The sequence below is a fragment of the Hyla sarda genome, chromosome 10, assembly GCF_029499605.1.
Source record: "Hyla sarda isolate aHylSar1 chromosome 10, aHylSar1.hap1, whole genome shotgun sequence".
NCBI classification, from domain to species: domain Eukaryota; kingdom Metazoa; phylum Chordata; class Amphibia; order Anura; family Hylidae; genus Hyla; species Hyla sarda.
Genome location: NC_079198.1, coordinates 32057753 through 32079099, shown reverse-complemented (window position 1 = coordinate 32079099; position 21347 = coordinate 32057753). Strand labels below are relative to the sequence as shown.

The following is a 21347-nucleotide window of genomic DNA, read 5'->3' as shown; positions in this document are numbered from 1 at the left end:
TCTAAAGCTATGCTGCCTAAAGGGGGGCTCTAAATCTACAACATAGATTTAGAGCCCCCCTTTAGGCAGCATGGATTTAGAGCCCCCCCCCCTTTAGGCAGCATAGATTTAGAGCCCCCCTTTAGGCAGCATAGCTTAAAGGGTGGCTCTAAATCTATGCTGCCTAAAGGGGGCTCTAAATCTATGCTGCCTAAAGGGGGGCTCTAAATATATTCTGCCTAAAGGGCGGCTCTAAATCTATGCTGCCTAAACGGGGGCTCTAAATCTATGCTGCCTAAAGGGGGGCTCTAAAACTATGCTGCCTAAAGGGGGGCTCTAAATCTATGCTGTAGATATAGGGCTCCTCTTTAGGCAGCATAGATTTAGATCCCCCTTTAGGCAGCACAGATTTAGATCCCCTTTAGGCAGCAGAGCCTAAAGGGGGGCTCTAAATCTATGCTGCCTAAAGGGGGGGCTCTAAATCTATGCTGCTTAAAGGGGGATCTAAATCTATGCTGCCTAAAGGGGGGCTCTAAATCTATGCTGCCTAAAGGGGATCTAAATCTATGCTGCCTAAAGGGGGGCTCTAAATCTATGCTGCCTAAAGGGGGATCTAAATCTATGCTGCCTAAAGGGGGGCTCTAAATCTATGCTGCCTAAAGGGGGATCTAAATCTATGCTACCTAAAGGCGAGCCCTATATCTACAGCATAGATTTAAAGCCCCCATTTAGGCAACATAGATTTAGAGCCCCCATTTAGGCAGCATAGATTTATTTGCATTTATATGTTCATCTGTGTTGTGGGGGGGGGGGGGGGAGGCCCAGGCACATTTTTTGCACAGGGGCCCTCTGTTGTCTGTGTCCGCCCCTGCATGGGGTGTTAGGAGAAATACCTTATCACTTCATGACTCCAGGGCACTGTTATTCCATATGCGGTCCCAGGTTGGAGACAGCTTCTCCTGGGCCAGACATGGGGGGTAAAGGAATACACTGACTTCAGGTTACGGATAACTGTCTTTAATGAGCTAGGTGCAGATGGTATTACACGTATAGTCTGGTTCTGAGTGAGAGGATGCAGAGTAACCCTTTGGGAGCCCTGTTGCCTTGCTGGTACTTGTGGTGCTTTCACCAAATGAATGGAAACTGACATAAAAGACAGGTAGATTAACCCTGGTAGGTAGGGCTCTGTCAAAGTCTTGTAGCCTTCTCCTCTAGGGCATGAACTTTCACCGTGTGGGTGATCCTGACAGAAAGACTGTATTGAATAAATTTGACCTGGGCCTTCCCTTGAGGCTTCAACACACCTTAACCACACTGTTGCTCAGACTGAGCTCAACTCTGAACTGGGGCCCTACTACACTATATAAGTAAGAATTTAGGGGTTCCCATTGGCAGGCAGGGTCGCATGAGGTTTACACAGTTTCTCTCTTTAGGGTACAGTAACACATTTAACATATATCAGAATAACAACAATAAGATCATTATAAAAAAAAAATATTAATTTCTTAATAGAGTGCAAACATAATCAAAGTGGTGAGAAGTCCTTCAGTAGGCCAAACACTTGTGCAGCAAGGCTGCCCAAAGCAATCCGAAGCCACAGGACAGCCATTGGTGCTGGAACACCACATAGGGGTCTGGGGAGGGGGCAGAGAAGCCTGGATAGAACTTAGGAGTCTAGGAAGGGGGGCAGACAACCGTGGAGAGGACTCTGGGGTCTGGGAAGGGGGGAACAGGACTGTGGAGAGGACTTAGGGGTCGAGGGTGGAACAGAGGAGTCTGGAAGAGAAGTACACAGGGGTCTGGGAGAGGACAGTGCAGGGGTGGGATTTAGCTGAAGAAGAAACAGTGTGGGACAATATCATTATGGCACAGTGTGTGGCAGTTTTACATTCAGAGGGTACAGTGTGTGGCAGTATTATATTCAGAGGTAACAGCGTGTGGCAGTTTTACATTCAGAGGGTACAGTGTGTGGCAGTATTATATTCAGAGGTAACAGCGTGTGGCAGTTTTACATTCAGAGGGTACAGTGTGTGGCAGTATTATATTCAGTGGGTACAGTTTGTTATAGTATTATATTCAGGGCGCAGTGTATGACAGTATTATATTCAGGTGGCACAGTGTCTGGCAGAGTTATAATTATTATTGTCTTCATATAGAGGATGAGGATCTGCTGCCAAAGTGAGGAGACAATGATGTCCGGTTCCTCACACTCTGGAGAGAAGATGTAGCTGGAAGAAGACATAGCTTCAGGACCAGATAAAGAAAAAAAGAAAAGACAACAAAGACATCACTCAGGTTACTGATATCATTGTGTTTTCTCCTGACTGTCCCATCAGAGCTGTTGTAATTTGTAAGTTCTTCAGTTATGATGGTGGACACTGTAGCACAATCTGTGGCTCTCCAGCTGTTGCAAAACTCCCAAGCAGACATGATGGGAGTTATAGCTTTGCAGCTGGAGAGCCTCTTGAACTGAGGTGATCGATCAGGGTCCCAGCAGTTGAACCCCCACCAAAAAAATGAACTGCTTATTCTAAAATGCTTGGACCTATTTTTGGTCCCAGTCCAGCCCTAGCGTAGGGAGGTAGGGTCCACCGAGGCAATTTTTTTGCATAATGGCCCTCTGGTTTCTAGCTATGCCCCAGATCATTGGGTCTCTGTATCTAATCCATATAAGGGGTTACAGTATCTAATCTATACAAGGGGACAGATTATTTAACACCTTTAAATGGCCACTGTTACCAAAACTATATTTTTAAAAACAATAGAGCCATAGAAAATAAGTAGGGATGCACCGATATATCGGCGGCCGATACATATCGGCCGAAAATAGCTGTTTCGGGGAAATGCCGAAACAACAAAAATGTGCTAATAATGACCCACCTCCCCTGCCCGCCCACAGCACAAGTTACAAACACTGCCAGTGGCAGAGGCACTCGTGGGGGGTGCAGGGGGGGCCAGCCACACCGGGCCCAACATCTGGGGGGGCGCGCTCTCCGGGATAGGAATACTTCTTTTTATTTGCCCGGGCCGGCTCCCGTGTGTAGCTGCAGGCGGGGGCCAGCCAGAGCATATAAAAACTAATACTGTATACTAAAAACCAGGGGGCCTCCAGCTGTTGTGAAACTACAACTCCCAGCATGCCCGGACCGGCAAAGTCTGTACGGGCATGCTGGGAGTTGTAGTTTCACAACAGCTGGAAGCCCCCTCGTTTATAGTATACAGTATTTATATGCTCTGGTCGGCCCCCGCCTGCAGCCACACACGGGAGCCGGCCCGGGCACATAAAAAGAAGTATTCCTATCTCGGACATCCCTGTGTCCCAAAAAATCTTTTCAGGACATAAGGATGTCCACCGGTCACTCACCATTCCCCGGCGTCCTCCTGCGATCCTCCTTCGGTCCCTCGCTTCTCCGCCTCTATGGTCGTACGCACGGGACGTCCCGTGCGTACAACCATAGAGACGCAGGAGGACCGCAGGATCGTCGCAGGAGAACGCGCGCTGGTCGGGACTGGTAAGTGACCGCGTCATCTTCTTCAGTGTTCCGGTCACCGCTCCCCCGGTTCCGGCACCTACTGCATGGTCCATAGGCCATAGCAGTAGATGTGACCCTGGGCCGGAGGAGCTGTGACCGGAACACTGTGGGGGCAGCAGTACAGACATACAGCCTCCAGCCATACACTGTATATGGCTGGAAGCTGTATGTCTGTGGGGTGGGGGGAGGCTGCCTACAAATGTGGGGGGAAGCTGCCTACAAATGTGGGGGGGAGCTGCCTACAAATGTGGGGGGGAGCTGCCTACAAATGTGGGGGGGAGCTGCCTACAAATGTGGGGGGGGAGCTGCCTACAAATGTGGGGGGGAGCTGCCTACAAATGTGGGGGGGAGCTGCCTACAAATGTGGGGGCGGCTGCCTACAAATGTGGGGGGGAGCTGCCTACAAATGTGGGGGGGAGCTGCCTACAAATGTGGGGGGGAGCTGCCTAATATTGTGGGGGGGGAGCTGCCTACAAATGTGGGGGGGAGCTGCCTACAAATGTGGGGGGGGGGAGCTGCCTACAAATGTGGGGGGAGCTGCCTACAAATGTGGGGGGGAGCTGCCTACAAATGTGGGGGGAGCTGCCTACAAATGTGGGGGGGAGCTGCCAAATATTGTGGGGGGGAGCTGCCTAATATTGTTGTGGGGACCTGCCTACAAATGTGGGGGAGCTGCCTAATATTGTTGTGGGGGAGCTGCGGACCACTATTGTGGGGGAGCTGCTGACCACTATTGTGGGGGAGCTGCTGACCACTATTGTGGGGGAGCTGCTGACCACTATTGTGGGGGAGCTGCTGACCACTATTGTGGGGGAGCTGCCTATTAATGTGGGGGAACTCCCGACCTAATGTGGGGGAGCTGGCAATCTAATGTGGGGGAATCTAATCTAATGAGCGGAGCGCTGCATTTTACCAGAAGACGGGCAGAAGTCATTTTCGGTTTCGGTATCGGTTTCGGCCGGACATTTTTTTTTATTTCGGTTTCGGTTCTGAAATTTCCATTTCGGTGCACCTCTAAAAATAAGTATATCTCTAATACTATTTCTTTATTTTTTCCCTCAGTTTCCCTTAGAAAACTGTTCCTATAAAAGTGGCCTCTAGAGGTCCTCATAAAATGTCCCACACCTTTTACTATGGACTCCCCGACGACAGCAACATAAGCTAGTCGGTCGAGTACAGGAAGTGAGGGGCGGGGGGCGGTTGTGTGCTCTCCTTGTGTGAAGATCTCCGAACACACAAAGAGGAGAGCAGGCAGTTTGAGCTGCTGTGATTGGCCGAGAAGAGGCCACACCCCCTCACACCTCCCCAGCTCTCTGCAGCATCAAGTGAGAGAAGGAGAAGGATTCAGTGCACAGCTCCGTCCATAGCATAGAGGAGAAGGAGCAGAAGTGTGACAGCATGTTCACTCTCATACAGCAACATATACCACAGTAGTAAGGAGATGGGGAGGTGGTTTGTTACAGGGTGCCAGCCCAGTATTAAGGAGATTACATAAGGAGGACAGCTGACAGCTCAGTGACGCACAGTGAGGGAGGAAGTTTTGTCATGTACAGTGAGGGCAAGAGAGGGACACGCCCCCTGCCTGTGAGAAGATGAAAGTTCAGTGGGATCTGATATAAGCTGATTTTAAAAGAAATACAGAAGTTAGACACATAAAAGTTATATATACATGATCAGGAGGAGGTTTCTGTGATATGATAGGTATGCTTTAAGGATTCAGCCTGTTTTTACAGCAATGACTAAGCCAAATTTTTCAAATCTGACATGTGTCTCTTTAACCTCTTTAATCCCTTAAGGACCAAGGACGTACCGGTACGTCCTTGGTCCTGCTCTCCTGATATAACGCGGGGTTACACAGTAACCCCACGTCATATCACGGCGGGCCCGGCGTCATAGTGAAGCCAGGACCCGCCTCTAATAGCGCGCAGCGCCGATCGCGGCTCCGCGCGCTATTAACCCTTTAGCCGCGCGCTCAAAGCTGAGCCGCGCGGCTAAAAGCGAAAGTGAAAGTTGCCGGCTAGCTCAGTCGGGCTGTTCGGGATAGCCGCGGCTAATCGCGGCATCCTTAACAGCTTACAGGACATCGGGAGGGCCCCTAACTGCCTCCTCGCTGTCCGATCGCCGAATGACTGCTCAGTGCCTGAGATCCAGGCATGAGCAGTCATGCGGCAGAATCGTCGATCACTGGTTTCCTATGAGAAACCAGTGATCAATGATGAATATCAGTGTGTGCAGTGTTATAGGTCCCTATGGGAGCTATAACACTGCAAAAAAAAAAGTGAAAAAAAAAAGTGAATAAAGATCATTAACCCCCCTTTTCCAATAAAAAAAAAAAAACAGTGTCAATGAAAATAAAAATATATGGTATTACCACGTGCGGAAATGTCCGAATTATAAAAATATATCATTAATTAAACCGCTCGGTCAATGGCGTGCGGGCAAAAAAATTCCAAAGTCCAAAATAGTGCATTTTTGGTCACTTTTTATATCATTTAAAAATGAATAAAAAGCGATCAATAAGTCCTATCAATGCAAAAATGGTACCATTAAAAACTTCAGATCACGGCGCAAAAAAATTAGCCCTCATACCGCCCCATACATGGAAAAATAAAAAAGTTATAGGGGTCAGAAGATGACAATTTTAAACGTATTAATTTTCCAGCATGTAGTTATGATTTTTTCCCGAAGTCCGACAAAATCAAACCTATATAAGTAGGGTATCATTTTAATGGTATGGACCTACAGAATGAAGATAAGGTGTCATTTTTACCTAAAAATGTACTACGTAGAAACGGAAGCCCCCAAAAGTTACAAAACAGCGTTTTTTTTTCAATTTTTCGCACAATGATTTTTTTTTCCATTTCACCGTAGATTTTTGGGCAAAATGACTGACGTCATTACAAAGTAGAATTGGTGGCACAAAAAATAAGCCATCATATGAATTTTTAGGTGCAAAATTGAAAGAGTTATGATTTTTTAAAGGCAAGGAGCAAAAAACGAAAATGCAAAAACGGAAAAAACCCCGGTCCTTAAGGGGTTAAAGACGCAGGGTGAACTGTACGCCCTGCACTCACTCCCTTGCTATTGCGCAGGCTCACGGGCTGACCTTGCATCATAGCTGAGAGATCCTGGTGGCTATCATCTGCCAGGACCCGTGTCTCATGCCAGACATCACCGATCGCGGTGATGCTCGGCAATAACCACTTAGACATGGAAGCTCAGTCGGGCTGTTCGGGACCACCGCGGTGAAATTGCAGCATCCCAAAGAGCTGAGAAGATGGTGGAGGTTCCCTACCTGCCTCCTCTCCAACAGATCTGTGATCTGCTGCTCCATGCCTGTACAGCAGGCTGGAGAAGCAGAGCACCGATAACATTGATCAATGCTATGTTATGGCATAGCATTGAACAGTGTATGCAATCAAAAGATTGCATTTAATAGTCCTCTATGATGACTAAAAAACTGGTGTAAAAAGTGTGTAACAAGTTAATAAATGTGATTTAACCTCTTAAGGACCAAGCCCATTTTCCTCTTAAGGATCAGAGCGTTTTTTATATCTGACCACTGTCACTTTAAGCATTAATAACTCTGGGATGCTTTTCATTCTTATTCCAAGACTGTTTTTTCGTTACATATTCCACTTTATAATAGAAATACCCGACAAATGATCCCATTATAAAAACTACACAAGTCAAAGTATTCAAAATGAGATTGAGTAAGTGTGGTAACCCTTTAGGTGTTTCAGAGGAATAGCAGCAAAGTGAAGAAGAAAGTTCTAATTCTTAATTTTTTACACTCGCATGTTCTTGTAGACCTAGTTTTTGAATTTTTACAAGGGGTAATAGGAGAAAAAGCCCCCAAAATATGAAACCAAATTTCTCTTGAGTAAGGAAATACATCATATGTGTATGTCAAGTGTCCGGGTGGGTGCAGTAGAGTGCTCAGAAGGGAAGGAGTAATAATGGGATTTTGAAGAGTTAATTTTGCTGAAATGGTTTTTGGGGGGCATGTCGCATTTAGGAAGCCCCTATGGTGCCAGAACAGCAGAAAAAAACCCACATGGCATAACATTTTGGAAACTACACCCCTCAAGACATGTAACAAGGGGTCCAGTGAGCCTTAACACCCCACAGGTGTTTGACAACGTTTTGTAAAATTCCGATGTGTAAATGAAAAAAAATTTTTTTTCACTTAAGTGGGTTTTTTTCCCCAAATTTACAATTTTTACAAAGGGTAATGAGTAGACTTGTGCACTACAAAAAAAAATTGTTTTGTTTCGTTTCGTTTTTTCGTTTTGGAAAATTTTTTCAGTACGGTAATATTTTCGGTTTAGATTTTTCGGATACATTCGGTATTCGGTTTGATTTTTTCAGATACATTCGGTATTCGGGTACATTCGGTAAATCTTTTATTCTTTTTTGGACTTTAGAGATCCTAAAAAATTATGGAGATACCTTTTTTCTTAAAATTTCGTAGGGTACCATAAAAAATATAATAAAATATAATAATAATAATAATAAAAAAGATACAGTAGTGATGGAAAAAATTGTATCTAACGAAATGTATCTTTTTTTATTATGAAATGTTTATTAATTTTTAAACAGGGATCAATTTATGTGAGCGGGTAAAGCACTAAAAATGTAGACGACAATAATAAAAATGTAGTGTGTGCGTGTTTTTCACTTTTTTTTGTTTACATTTTTTAGGTAGTACTACTACTCCCAGCATGGAACACACTGTTCCATGATGGGAGTATTAGTTACCTGTACTAATTGAAAGATCGCCGGGGTCCCTTGCGATCCTCTTGTATAATGTATAGATGCGGCGGCCACTCTTCTATGGTCCCCTGCACTGATGTATATATACACATATTCATTTTTCCCGCAGAGCTGTGATTGGCCAGATGGTTGCAGCCAATCACAGCTCTCTGTGAGAAATAGGAATATGCGTATATATACGGCCATGCAGGGGACCATAGGAGAACGACCGCCGCATCCCTACATTATACAGGAGCATCACGGCGGGTGTCAGGTGTACAAGTACTACTACTCCCAACATGGAGTACACTGTGCTCCATGCTGGGAGCTGTAGTACCTACATTAATAGACAGATCGCAGCGGGTGTCAGAAGTTACACTCACTGCGATATGTCTATTAATGCAGGTACTACAGCTCCCAGCATGGAGCAGAGTGTGCTCCATGTTGGGAGTATTAGTACCTGCAGTAATGGACAGATCCCAGGATGTCACTCCTCCTGATGTGAATGTCGGGATCAACTGTTCTCAGGGCTACAGAGCTGGGAGAACAGCTGACGCTGAGCCGTAGGTATACATTGTATATCTACTGCCCAGCAAGAACTTACAGTGAGCCTGCAGTGTGTATACAGTATACACATTGCTGGCTCACTTAACCCCTTGCTGAGCTGTGCGCTATGCACAAGCCCAGCAAGGAAAGAGTTAACTTACACTGCTGGACAGTGTAGGTTAACCCTTTGGGCGGTATACACTATATACAGCTATTTATAGATAGCTGTATATAGTGTATACAGAAGACGAAGTCCGCTTACTTCCCTCGAGTACCGGACAGGTCTGTGTAGCTCTGCCCCCTAGTGATGATGTCATTAGGGGCGGAGCTACGGAAGGGAATTAGGCTAGTTAATCAGAAGCTCTGTTCACATTGTCCGTTTTGTATAATGTGAACAGACCCTTCTTGCAGTGTCTACCCAGACAGGGAGACTCCAGCTGTTGCTAAACTACAACTCCCAGCATGCCCAGACAGCCAAAGGCTGTCTGGGCATGCTGGGAGTTGTAGTTTTGCACCTATTGGTGGCTCCCTGTTTGGGTAGACATTGCATCATGGGTGATCTCCCCAGCGGACAGCGCCAAAAATGTCATAACCAATTTTTTGTGTTTTTTTTCTTCTCGTTTCAGATCCGTGTATGCAGAGGATTACTGCGGATTCGATGGATTACGGCGGATAATTTTTTTTTCTTTTACTAAAATGGTTAACGAGGGCTGTGGGGGAGTGTTTTTTTAAATAAAATAATTTTTCCAATGTGTTTAAATAAATTAAAAAAATGCATAGGGTTCCCCGTATTTTCATTCCCAGCCCTATACCAACCAAACAGCAACAGCCTGACGTTACCAGGGTGGGCGAAGACCATTGTTACTGGCCCTCCCCAGCCTAAATAACGCCAGCCTGTTACTGCCTAGGCCCAGGAGCGCCATTTTTGACACGCCAAGCCTGTTGGTACCGGCTCTTCCCGACACCCCTCTGGCAATGGGTACTGGTGTAATAATTAAGGGGTTAGTGCTAGCTGTTTTTGGGGCTAGCGCTAAGCCCTGGCTTAGTAATGGCTTCCGTCAATAAGACCGGCTTCCCCTACTAAGCCTGAAAATTCAATAAAAAAAACACAACACATTGGAAAAATGATTTTATTTTAAAAAACACTCCCCCACAGCCCTCGTTAACCATTTTAGTAAAAGAAATTTTTTTTTATCTGCCGTAATCCATCAAAACCGCAGTAATCCTCTGCATACACGGATCTGAAATGAGAAGAAAAAAAACACAAAAAATTGGTTATGACATTTTTGGAGCTGTCCACTGGGGAGAGCACCCATGATGCAATGTCTACCCAAACAGGGAGCCACCAATTGGTGCAAAACTACAACTCCCAGCATTCCCAGACAGCCTTTGGCTGTCTGGGCATACTGGGAGTTGTAGTTTAGCAACAGCTGGAGTCTCCCTGTCTGGGTAGACACTGCCAGAAGGGTCTGTTCACACTATGCAAAATGGACAATGTGAACAGAGCTTCAGATTAACTAGCCTTGTTACCTTCTGTAGCTCCGCCCCTAATGACGTAATCACTAGGGGGCGGAGCTACACGGACCTGCTCGAGGGAAGTAAGCGGACTTCGTCTTCTGTATACACTATATACAGCTATCTATAGTATATAGTGTATACCGCCCAAAGGGTTAACCTACACTGACCAGCAGTGTAAGTTAACTTTTTCCTTGCTGGGCTTGCGCATAGCGCACAGCTTAGCAAGGGGTTAAGTGAACCAGCAATGTGTATACTGTTTACACATTGCAGGCTCACTGTAAGTTCTTGCTGGGCAGTAGATATGCGATGTATACCTACGGCTCAGCATCAGCTGTTCTCCGGGCTCTGTAGCCTTGAGAACAGCTGATCCCGACATTCACATAAGGACGATCGCAGCGGGTGTCAGGAGGAGTGTCATCTGCTGGGATCCTTCCCTTACTGCAGGTACTAATACTCCCAACATGGAGCACACTCTGCTCCATGCTGGGAGCTGTAGTACCTGCATTAATAGACATATCCCAGCGAGTGTAACTTCTGACACCCGCTGCGATCTGTCTATTAATGCAGGTACTACAGCTCCCAGCATGGAGCAGAGTGTACTCCATGCTGGGAGTAGTACTTGTAGTAAAGGAAAGATCACTGCGGGTATCACTCCTGACACCCGCTGTGATGCTCCTGTATAATGTATGGATGCGGCGGCCGCTCTCCGATGGTCCCCTGCCCGGCCGTATATACACACATATTCCTATTTCTCACAGAGAGCTGTGATTGGCTGGAACCATCTGGCCAATCACAGCTCTGCGGGAAATATGAATATGTGTATATATATGTCAGTGCAGGGGAACATAGAAGAGCTGCCGCCACATCTATACATTATACAAGAGGATCGCAAGGGACCCCGGTGATCTGTCAATTAGTACAGGTAACTACTACTCCCATCATGGAACAGTGTGTTCCATGTTGGGAGTAGTAGTACTACCTAAAAAAAATTTTTTAAAAAGTGAAAAACACGCAAACACTACATTTTTATTATTGTCGTCTACATTTTTAGTGCTTTACCCGCTCACATAAATTGATCCCTGTTTAAAAATTAATAAACATTTCATAATAAAAAATATACATTTCGTTAGATACTATTTTTTCCATCACTACTGTATCTTTTTTTATAATTTTTTTGTTATTAGAATGAATTCTTTACGTTCGTTTACGGATAATGAATGCATTCGTTATTTACTGCATGCATTCGGTAAATAACAAATGCATTCGTTATTCTGCTATTCGTATTATCGTGGCTATTCGGGAATGTTCAAAATATGTTTTCGTGCATTCGGATTGGTCCGAATGCCTGAAAACGGTAAAATTTGGTAAATTAGACATTCGTGCCAAACCGAATTGCACATGTCTCGTAATGAGAGAAAATGCCCCAAAAATGTGTAACCCCATCTCTTCTGAGTATGGAAATACCCCATGTTAGGACTTAAAATGCTCTGTGGGCGAACTACAATGCTCAAAACAGAAGGAGTCACATTTGGCTTTTGAAAAGAAAATTTAGCTGAAATGGTTTTTTTTTTGGGGGGGGGGGGGGGGCAATCGCATGACCATATGGTGCCAGAACACCAAAAAAAAAAAATAACCCACATGGCATACTATTTTGGAAACAAAACCCTTCGGCTAAGTTTCCACTTGTTTTTTTTTCTGGCAGTTTTTGGAAAGCTGCCACTGCAGTTTTTGAGCCAAAGCCAGATGTGTATTCAAAATGAATAGGACATATAAAGGAAGGACTTACACTTCTCCTCCCTCATGGATCCACTTCTTACTTTGGCTCAAAAACTGCAGTGGCAGTTTTCCAAAAACTGCCAGAAAAAAAACCAAGTGGAAACTTAGCCTTCAAGGAAAGTAAGAAGAGGTACAGTGAGCCTTAACACCTCACAGGCTTTTGACGACTTATTCTTAAATTTGGATGTATAAATGAAATCACAAAAATGCTGTTTTTTCCCCAAATTTTTAATTTTTACAAGGGGTTATAGGAGAAAATGACCCCCAAATGTGTAACCCCATTTCTTCTGAGTATGGAAATATGTGGGTGTCAAGTGCTCTGTTGGCGCACTACGATGCTCTTAAGAGGAGGAGCGCCATTGAGCTTTTAGAGAGAGAATTTGTTTAGAATAGAAGTCAGGGGCCATGTGCATTTACAAAGCTCCCTGTAGTGCCAAAACAGTGGACCCCCCACATGTGACCCCATTTTGGAAACTACACCCCTCACAGAATTTCATAAGGGGTGCAGTGAGTATTTAGACCCCACTGGCGTTTGACAGATCTTTGGAACAGTGGGCTGTGCAAATGAAAAATAAAATGTTTCATTTTCACAGACCACTATTCCAAAAATCTGTCAGACACCTGTGGGGCGTAAATGCTCACTGTACCCCTAATTACATTACGTGAGGGGTGTAGTTTCCAAAATGGGGTCCCATGTGGGGGGTCCATTGTTCTCGCACTATGGGGGCTTTGTAAACACACATGGCCTTCAATTCCAGACAAATTTTCTCTCCAAAATCCCAATGACACTCCTCTTCTGAGCATTGTAGTTCGCCCGCAGAGCACTTTACATCCACATATGGGGTATATTCTTACTCAGAAGAAATGGTGTTACAAATGTTGGGGGGCTTTTTTCCTATTTTTCCTTGTGAAAATGAAAAATTTTGGGTAACACCAGCATTTTTGTGAATTTTTTTTTTCATTTTCCCATCCAACTTTAAGGAAAATTCTTCAAACACCTGTGGGGTTTAAAGGCTCACTATACCCCTTGTTACATTCCGTAAGGGGTGCAGTTTCCAAAATGGGGCCACATGTGGGTATTTCTTTTTTGCATTTATGTCAGAACCGCTGTAAAATCAGCCACCCCTGTGCAAATCACCTCAAAATCAGTGCGCTCTCATTCCTGAGCCTTGTTGTGCATCCGCAGAGCATTTTAATGCGCACACATGGGGTATTTCCGTACTCAGGAGAAATTGCGTTACAAATTTTGGGGTCTTTTTTTCCTTTTACCGCTTTACCAGCATGTTAGTGTAATTTATTTTTTATTTTTTTACACTAACAGGCTTGTGTAGCCCCCAACTTTTTCTTTTCATAAGGGGTTAAAGGAGAAAAAAAAACACAAAATTTGTAGTGCAATTTCTCCCGAGTACGGAAATACCCAATATGTGGCCCTAAACTGTTTCCTTGAAAAACAATAGGGCTCCAAAGTGAGAGAGCGCCATACGCATTTGAGGCCTAAATTACGGATTGCATAGGGGTGGACATAGGGGTTTTCTATGCCAGTGATTCCCAAACCGGGTGCCTCCAGCTGTTGCTAAACTCCCAGCATGCCTGGACAGTCCGTGGCTGTCCGGAAATGCTGGGAGTTGTTGGTTTGCAACAGCTGGAGGCTCCATTTTGGAAACACTGCTTTATGATACGTTTTTCATTTTTATTGGGGGGGACAGTGTAAGGGGGTGTATATGTAGTGTTTTACCCTTTATTTTGTGTTAGTGTAGTGTTTATAGGGTACATTTGCACTGGCGGGGGTTTACAGTGAGTTTCCCGTTAGGAGTTTGCCCCGCGGCGAAAAATTTGGCACAGCTCAAACTTGAAGCAGGAAACTCACTGTAAACCCGCTCATGTGAATGTACCCTGTACATTCACATGGGGGGGGGGGGGTAAACCTCCAACTGTTTCAAAACTACAACTCCCAGCATGTACTGACAGACCGTGCATGCTGGGAGTTTTACTTTTGCAACAGCTGGAGGCACACTGATTGGAAAACCTTCAGTTAGGTTCTGTTACCTAACTCAGTATTTTCCAACCAGTGTGCCTCCAGCTGTTACAAAACTACAACTGCCAGCATGTACTGATCGCCGAAGGGCAATGTAGTTATGCAACATCTGGAGGGCTACAGTTTAGAGACCACTGCACAGTGATCTCCAAACCGTAGCCCTCCAGATGTTGCAAAACTACAAATCCCAGCATGCCCAGACAGCAAAGTATGTGTGGGCATGCTAGTAGTTGTAGTTTTGCAAGATCTAGAGGACCACAGTTTAGAGATCACTGCACAGTCATCTCCAAACTGTGACCCTCCAGCTGTTACAAAACTACAAATCCCAGCATGCCCAAAAAGCTGTCTGGGCATGCTGGGATTTGTAGTTTTGCAACATCTGGGAGGGCTACAGTTTAGAGACCACTGTATAGTGGTCTCAAACTGTAGTCCTCCAGATGATGCTAGGCAACTTATGGGGGCTTTGTAAACACACATGGCCTCCAATTCCAGACAAATTTTCTCTCCAAAATCCCAATGACACTCCTTTTCTGAGCATTGTAGTTCGCCCACAGAGCACTTTACATCCACATATGGGGTATATTCTTACTCAGAAGAAATGGTGTTACAAATGTTGGGGGGCTTTTTTCCTATTTTTCCTTGTGAAAATTAAAAATTTTGGGTAACACCAGCATTTTTGTGAATTTTTTTTTTCATTTTCCCATCCAACTTTAAGGAAAATTCTTCAAACACCTGTGGGGTTTTAAGGCTAACTATACCCCTTGTTACATTCCGTGAGGGGTGCAGTTTCCAAAATGGGGCCACATGTGGTTATTTCTTTTTTGCATTTATGTCAGAACCGCTGTAAAATCAGCCACCCCTGTGCAAATCACCTCAAAATCAGTGCACTCTCATTCCTGAGCCTTGTTGTGCATCCGCAGAGCATTTTATGCGCACACATGGGGTATTTCCGTACTCAGGAGAAATTACGTTACAAATTTTGGGGTCTTTTTTTTCCTTTTACCGCTTTACCAGCATGTTAGTGTAATTTATTTTTTATTTTTTTACACTAACAAGCTTGTGTAGCCCCCAACTTTTTCTTTTCATAAGGGGTTAAAGGAGAAAAAAAACCACAAAATTTGTAGTGCAATTTCTCCCGAGTACGGAAATACCCAATATGTGGCCCTAAACTGTTTCCTTGAAAAACAATAGGGCTCCAAAGTGAGAGAGCGCCATACGCATTTGAGGCCTAAATTACGGATTGCATAGGGGTGGACATAGGGGTTTTCTATGCCAGTGATTCCCAAACCGGGTGCCTCCAGCTGTTGCTAAACTCCCAGCATGCCTGGACAGTCCGTGGCTGTCCGGAAATGCTGGGAGTTGTTGGTTTGCAACAGCTGGAGGCTCCATTTTGGAAACACTGCTTTATGATACGTTTTTCATTTTTATTGGGGGGGACAGTGTAAGGGGGTGTATATGTAGTGTTTTACCCTTTATTTTGTGTTAGTGTAGTGTTTGTAGGGTACATTTGCACTGGCGGGGTTTACAGTGAGTTTCCCGTTAGGAGTTTGCCCCGCGGCGAAAAATTTGGCACAGCTCAAACTTGAAGCAGGAAACTCACTGTAAACCCGCTCATGTGAATGTACCCTGTACATTCACATGGGGGGGGGGGGGGCAAACCTCCAACTGTTTCAAAACTACAACTCCCAGCATGTACTGACAGACCGTGCATGCTGGGAGTGTTACTTTTGCAACAGCTGGAGGCACACTGATTGGAAAACCTTCAGTTAGGTTCTGTTACCTAACTCAGTATTTTCCAACCAGTGTGCCTCCAGCTGTTACAAAACTACAACTGCCAGCATGTACTGATCGCCGAAGGGCAATGTAGTTATGCAACATCTGGAGGGCTACAGTTTAGAGACCACTGCACAGTGATCTCCAAACTGTAGCCCTCCAGATGTTGCAAAACTACAAATCCCAGCATGCCCAGACAGCAAAGTATGTGTGGGCATGCTAGTAGTTGTAGTTTTGCAAGATCTAGAGGACCACAGTTTAGAGATCACTGCACAGTGATCTCCAAACTGTGACCCTCCAGCTGTTACAAAACTACAAATCCCAGCATGCCCAAAAAGCTGTCTGGGCATGCTGGGATTTGTAGTTTTGCAACATCTGGGAGGGCTACAGTTTAGAGACCACTGTATAGTGGCCTCAAACTGTAGCCCTCCAGATGATGCTAGGCAACTTACCGGCTTCTGTAGGATCCAGGGAGCTGCATCGCCGTCCTCTTCTGCCGCCGATCGTCGCCCGCTGCCGCCGGCGATGGGTAAGTGGACCTTCAGCGCCGGTCCTCGTCGGTTTCCCCGTTCTGCCCGGCCTATTGTGGGTGGGTAGAACGGGGAAACCGAAAGTTACCCCCTGCTATTGGTCTGCTATTGGTCGTTGCTTCTAGACGACCAATAGCAGATATAGGAGGAGTAGCACCCCTGCCACCTGACTCCTATCCCTTCAGGGGGATCGTGGGTGTCTTGGACAACCCCAATCCCCCTTATTTTCCTGGTCACCGGGTCACCGGAGATCCGTATGACCGGAATAGCTGCAAATCGCCAGTGTGAATTCATGATCATGGCCGACATGGGGGGTCTCAGGACCCTCCTGGGCATTTGCACAGGGTGCCTGTTGATAGATATCAGCAGTCACCCTGGTCCCGTCCCTGCGCGGCGGGGACCGAAATTCCCACGGGCATACAGATACGCCCTTGGTCCTTAAGTACCAGGGAGCAAGGGTGTACCCGTACGCCCTTCGTCCCCAAGAGGTTAAAGGGGTAAACAGGTGGAAAACTTTTTTTTTTTTTTATCAACTGGTGCCAGAATGTTAAACAGATTTGTAAATTAGAGAAAAAACTATGGTTTATATTTCACCTCCTCACAAGGGCCCTGTGTAAGGAGGCTGTCATTATACTAATTTAAAATTTTGTCTTTATTATACATTTTAAAAATAAAATTTTTCATTTTCATCATTAAAGTGAAGCACAGTTCTATTGAATATATTAATCACGTACCATTATATATGGTATTAGTCTGGAGGCTAATGGTACTCTTCTTTTTTTCTAGATTTGTAAATCACTTCTATAAAAAAAAAAAAATCTTAATCCTTCCAGTACTTATTAGAGGCTGTATACTACAGAGGAAATTATTTTCTGTTTGGATTTCTTTTCTGTCACAACCACAGTTCTCTCTGCTGACACCTCTGTCCATGTCAGGAACTGTCCAGAGCAGGAGCAAATCCCCATAGCAAACATATGCTGCTCTGGACAGTTCTGAAAAGGGACAGAGCTGTCAGCAGAGAGGTGGTTGTGAAAGAAATCCAAAAAGAATAAACTCCCTCTGTAGTATATAGCTGCTAAGAAGTAATTTAAAAATCTGTTTAACTTTCTTGCTCCAGTTGATTTAAAATAAAAATTTCCACTGGAGTACCCCTTTAAATACTCTAATCTCTAGCATGGACATCCTGCATCTCAAACTCCATCTGTCTAATCCAGGCGTTTGTGTCGATTGTATTTGTGTGTTGGTGTATGTGCCATTGTTGAGTCTAACTGAAGGCTGTTTTTTTTTTCCTTAGCACTTGGATATAATGCAATATGCTGCAAGGTTCCAATTTATATATTTTCAGTGCATGGCAAACCTCCTATTGGGACTGTTCTCCATTAACTGTGTGTTGTACTTTGCATGTCAGTCTAACGGGTTGATATTTTACTCTCTGGTGGTTAATGATAGACAGGGGGTTAATATTTTGTTTTCTGATGGCCTAGTGTAAAATAGGAACTCAATAGGCGGTGTTCTAGAACTATCTTAAAAAGTTATATTGTTACATCTTTGGAAAATCAATGTACTCACCCCAAGATAAATGCAACGCGAGTAAAAACATGCCTGTAAGTTAAGATACATTTCGTTAAAACCAAGACAAGAAAATACTGCAGGTTCATCAGTTAAATTATGTTAAATGATGTGGAATGATATGCAAGATGCACTTTATTGTTTTTAGACAGAAAAAAATAGTCATCCTTGCCGGTTGCTTCCTGAAGTATTGGCAAAAACCAACAGTAAAAAAACATTAAAGGTTTATTCTAGCTATATTTTGCGGTGGCCCAGTACAGGATGGTACTTCTCTTGCCCTGTCAGGCAGAGTCTCTTCATGTCCCCAGGGCCTCCTTTATGTATTATCCCAGGTGTTAATAAGTTGTGATATTAATACTGTACTGTTTCTTTAATTGTTATACCATGTGATTGTTACTCACGAGGCACTAGTGACCAGGTGACCCTCCCCCCCCCCCCCCCCCCCAGGTGACCTATGGGCTCCTTGCACAGCCCCCCTATATAGCCAGGCTACAATCTCTCTCTTAGTTCCTCTGAGGTCCAGTGCAGTCAAGTTGTCTCAGTGTGTGTGTACAGAGCATTGGAGGCCTCAAACCTAAAGTCTGCAGCCACCTATCAATTGCAAGTAAGCCAGAGTCATCTAATTGTCAGTCATTAAGTCAGTCAAGTCAAGTTTTCTGTTTAGTTACCGATGCCTGCACCAAAGTCTGTCTAACTACTGAAAGTCCCAGCAAGCCTGCGAGGTCCTCCTGTGTCACTGGTCAGCTCCTTGGGATATAGGCTGTACTGCATAGACTGTGTAATCTGTCTACACTCAGTAAAGTTACAGTTTGTCCGTAACTTGGCGTCGGTGTCTTCATTGCCCCTGTACCTAGCCCAGGACCAGCGGTATTACCTTTGCGTGGTTAAGGCTAAATCATGCCCTGGCATCATGACAAGAAGGGGTTAATAACATCTGCCCCTTGGGTTATAATCTACCCTGCACCTCACACTCAGACGCCACATATTTTTTTTAGATTGGACGTTTCATATTACAAATTAAAGCATATTCACCTGCCCTCATAAGTTCTGTTCCAGTGGTGCCAGTTCTATGCTGCTAACTGCTGCTCTTCCCCTGATTTATTGTTCCTGCAGGCAATGCCCGCATAGCCAATCGATGACCTCAGTGATGACCCGCCTCTGCTATTGATTGGCTGAACAGGTACGGTCGGATCGGCTACTGTAGGGGGTTGAGGCAGGTGATTATGCTTTCTGTCCTATTTTAAAGTGGTGCTGCAGTGAAAAGTAACGTATTTGCTATCCAAAGAATAGGAAATAGGTGTCAGACCATTGGGGGCCCGACTACTGGGAACCCCTCGCGATCTCCTGAATGTACCCCAGCTTTCTCAGAGAAGCGTGTGCTGAATTTCAGTGGAATTGTGTAGGAGTATCTGAGTTCTCAGAACACAGAATTCCGCTAAAATTGAAGCCCCATTGATTTTAATGGGATTCCGCTGCTGAATTCCACAAAGACTGGTTTTATATTTTTGCAGAATGTGGAAAGCAGAATTCCACAATTCCCAAATTCCTAATTTCTGCTGTCTAAATGGGACGGCAGAATTGCATTTAAATCAATATATAGTAAATTATGATGTAATTTCCAGTGGAATACTTCTGCAGAATTCCGCACAAATATTCGGATGTATGAAATATCCTAATTTTTTTTTTTTTTTTTTTTTTAGGTGGGAGATGCTTTTAGTATCTGGAATGACCCCTTGTGCAGCAATAACGGCAGATTAACATAAAAAATGAGTTAGCTTGGTGGCTTATAAAAAGCAGAAAGGCAGCCCAGAGAGTGTGCTGCAGCACAGAGGATAGAAACACTGGCAACTCACGGCCAGGGGAAAATAGCAGCAAGGAGGAATCGGTAACACTAACTGAGAGTAAGCAAGAGAGCTGCCCGCCAGCGGCGTTAAAGCGTCTAAGGGTTAATTGTGCAGATGAGCAATTGCAGGATTTATGGTGTAACAAACATGTTCTGGGTCACATCTTCTTTAAAGGGGTACACCCATGGAAAAGTTTTTTTTTTTATCAACTGGTGCCAGAAAGTTAAACAGATTTGTAAATTAGAAAAAGAGTTTTTTTTTGCCAAGACCTCCAGGAGAATAAATGCTATAATGAATGCAGTAATAAAAGATCGTGCTTCAATTATAATTAACTATAATGTATTTTATTAAAAATTCTGATATATATATATGTATGGATAATTGTATTTTCCCCCACAGACGGCCCTTGTGGAGGAGATAAACAGTATATATCTTACAATAAAATAAGAAAATTAAGAGTATTAAGAATTAAAAAAAATAATGAAATTCATCACTGATGCATAAACTGTATTGAATGGGTTAAAAAAAAGTTCTTGGCAGTTCATAGTAGTAGATAATATTAGATACAGTTGCAATTGGCTTCCTTTGAAAATGAAAGTATAAAGACACAATGTATCAGCAATTGACAGTCTTAGTGATATCCAATGTTACCCGTACTTAGCAGAGATCACAGCTCAGGTTTCGCTGGTCTGTAAGAGGCTTTCAGGCGCTGACAGCTCTAATTGATGTGGCTGCAGAGAGGTATGTGCTGGAGGGAGCAGGTCACGAATGTGCTAGTGACCAGGAGGGAGCATTTGGCAGGGGGAAGCTGTTCACTGTAGCTGATGTGACGTCAGGAGTTCCCGGGTTCTCTCCTCTAAATCTCTCCTCCAAATCTCTCTTCCAAAGGAAGCTTTCAATCCTTTGGATACAGGATATGCAGATACCGCGGATATGACTACTGAGGAAAGGGTCAAAGTATAGAACCCTGAAATGCGTCTAGTCTGTGATTTCATCACTGAAAAACCGCTACATCTGCACTGCTTAACTAACCTAGCGGTATCTTCATATCCTGTATCCTTGCTAAAGGACCTTTGGTGGTTCTAGTCAGGGGATTACCCACAATCCTGTGTAACGGTGAGTGACAGCTGTATAGACCAATCCAAAACCGCTCAGCCCCTGCCCATATAAGGGAGCTGCAGCCATTAATCTCTCTCTTGGGTTGTTGACACTGGATGAGGTAGGACCTCCGCAACTTCCAAAGACACGTACTAGGCCTAACTAAGCCTTGCGGCCTCAGCCTACGCTAAAGACTGTGAGTTCTTATCATTCGCCGCTATCTCTGCAAGATCACTGGACCTAAACTTACCCCTAAATCCAGCGGATCTATGCTACAAAATCCTCCTAAAGAGAACTTACAAGGTCCCAACCACCTTTCAATCGCTGCTTCAGCTTTCAATCGCTGCTTCAGCTGTATATAGACTCTGTTATCTGGACTGTTGTCACTGCT

The 21347-nt window shown here is 44.5% G+C and overlaps 1 protein-coding gene across 3 annotated transcripts in view; it reads right to left on the bottom strand.

The window, feature by feature from the left end:
• The window catches only part of LOC130293846 (uncharacterized), a 108493-nt gene that overhangs the window by 78885 nt on the left and 8261 nt on the right, over positions 1-21347 (bottom strand). For all 3 annotated transcript variants that reach the window (XM_056543010.1, XM_056543011.1, XM_056543012.1), the window contains exon 2: positions 18015-18047. In XM_056543010.1, the coding sequence (XP_056398985.1) occupies positions 18015-18047 (33 nt within the window). The remainder of the gene's footprint in view (positions 1-18014; positions 18048-21347) is intronic.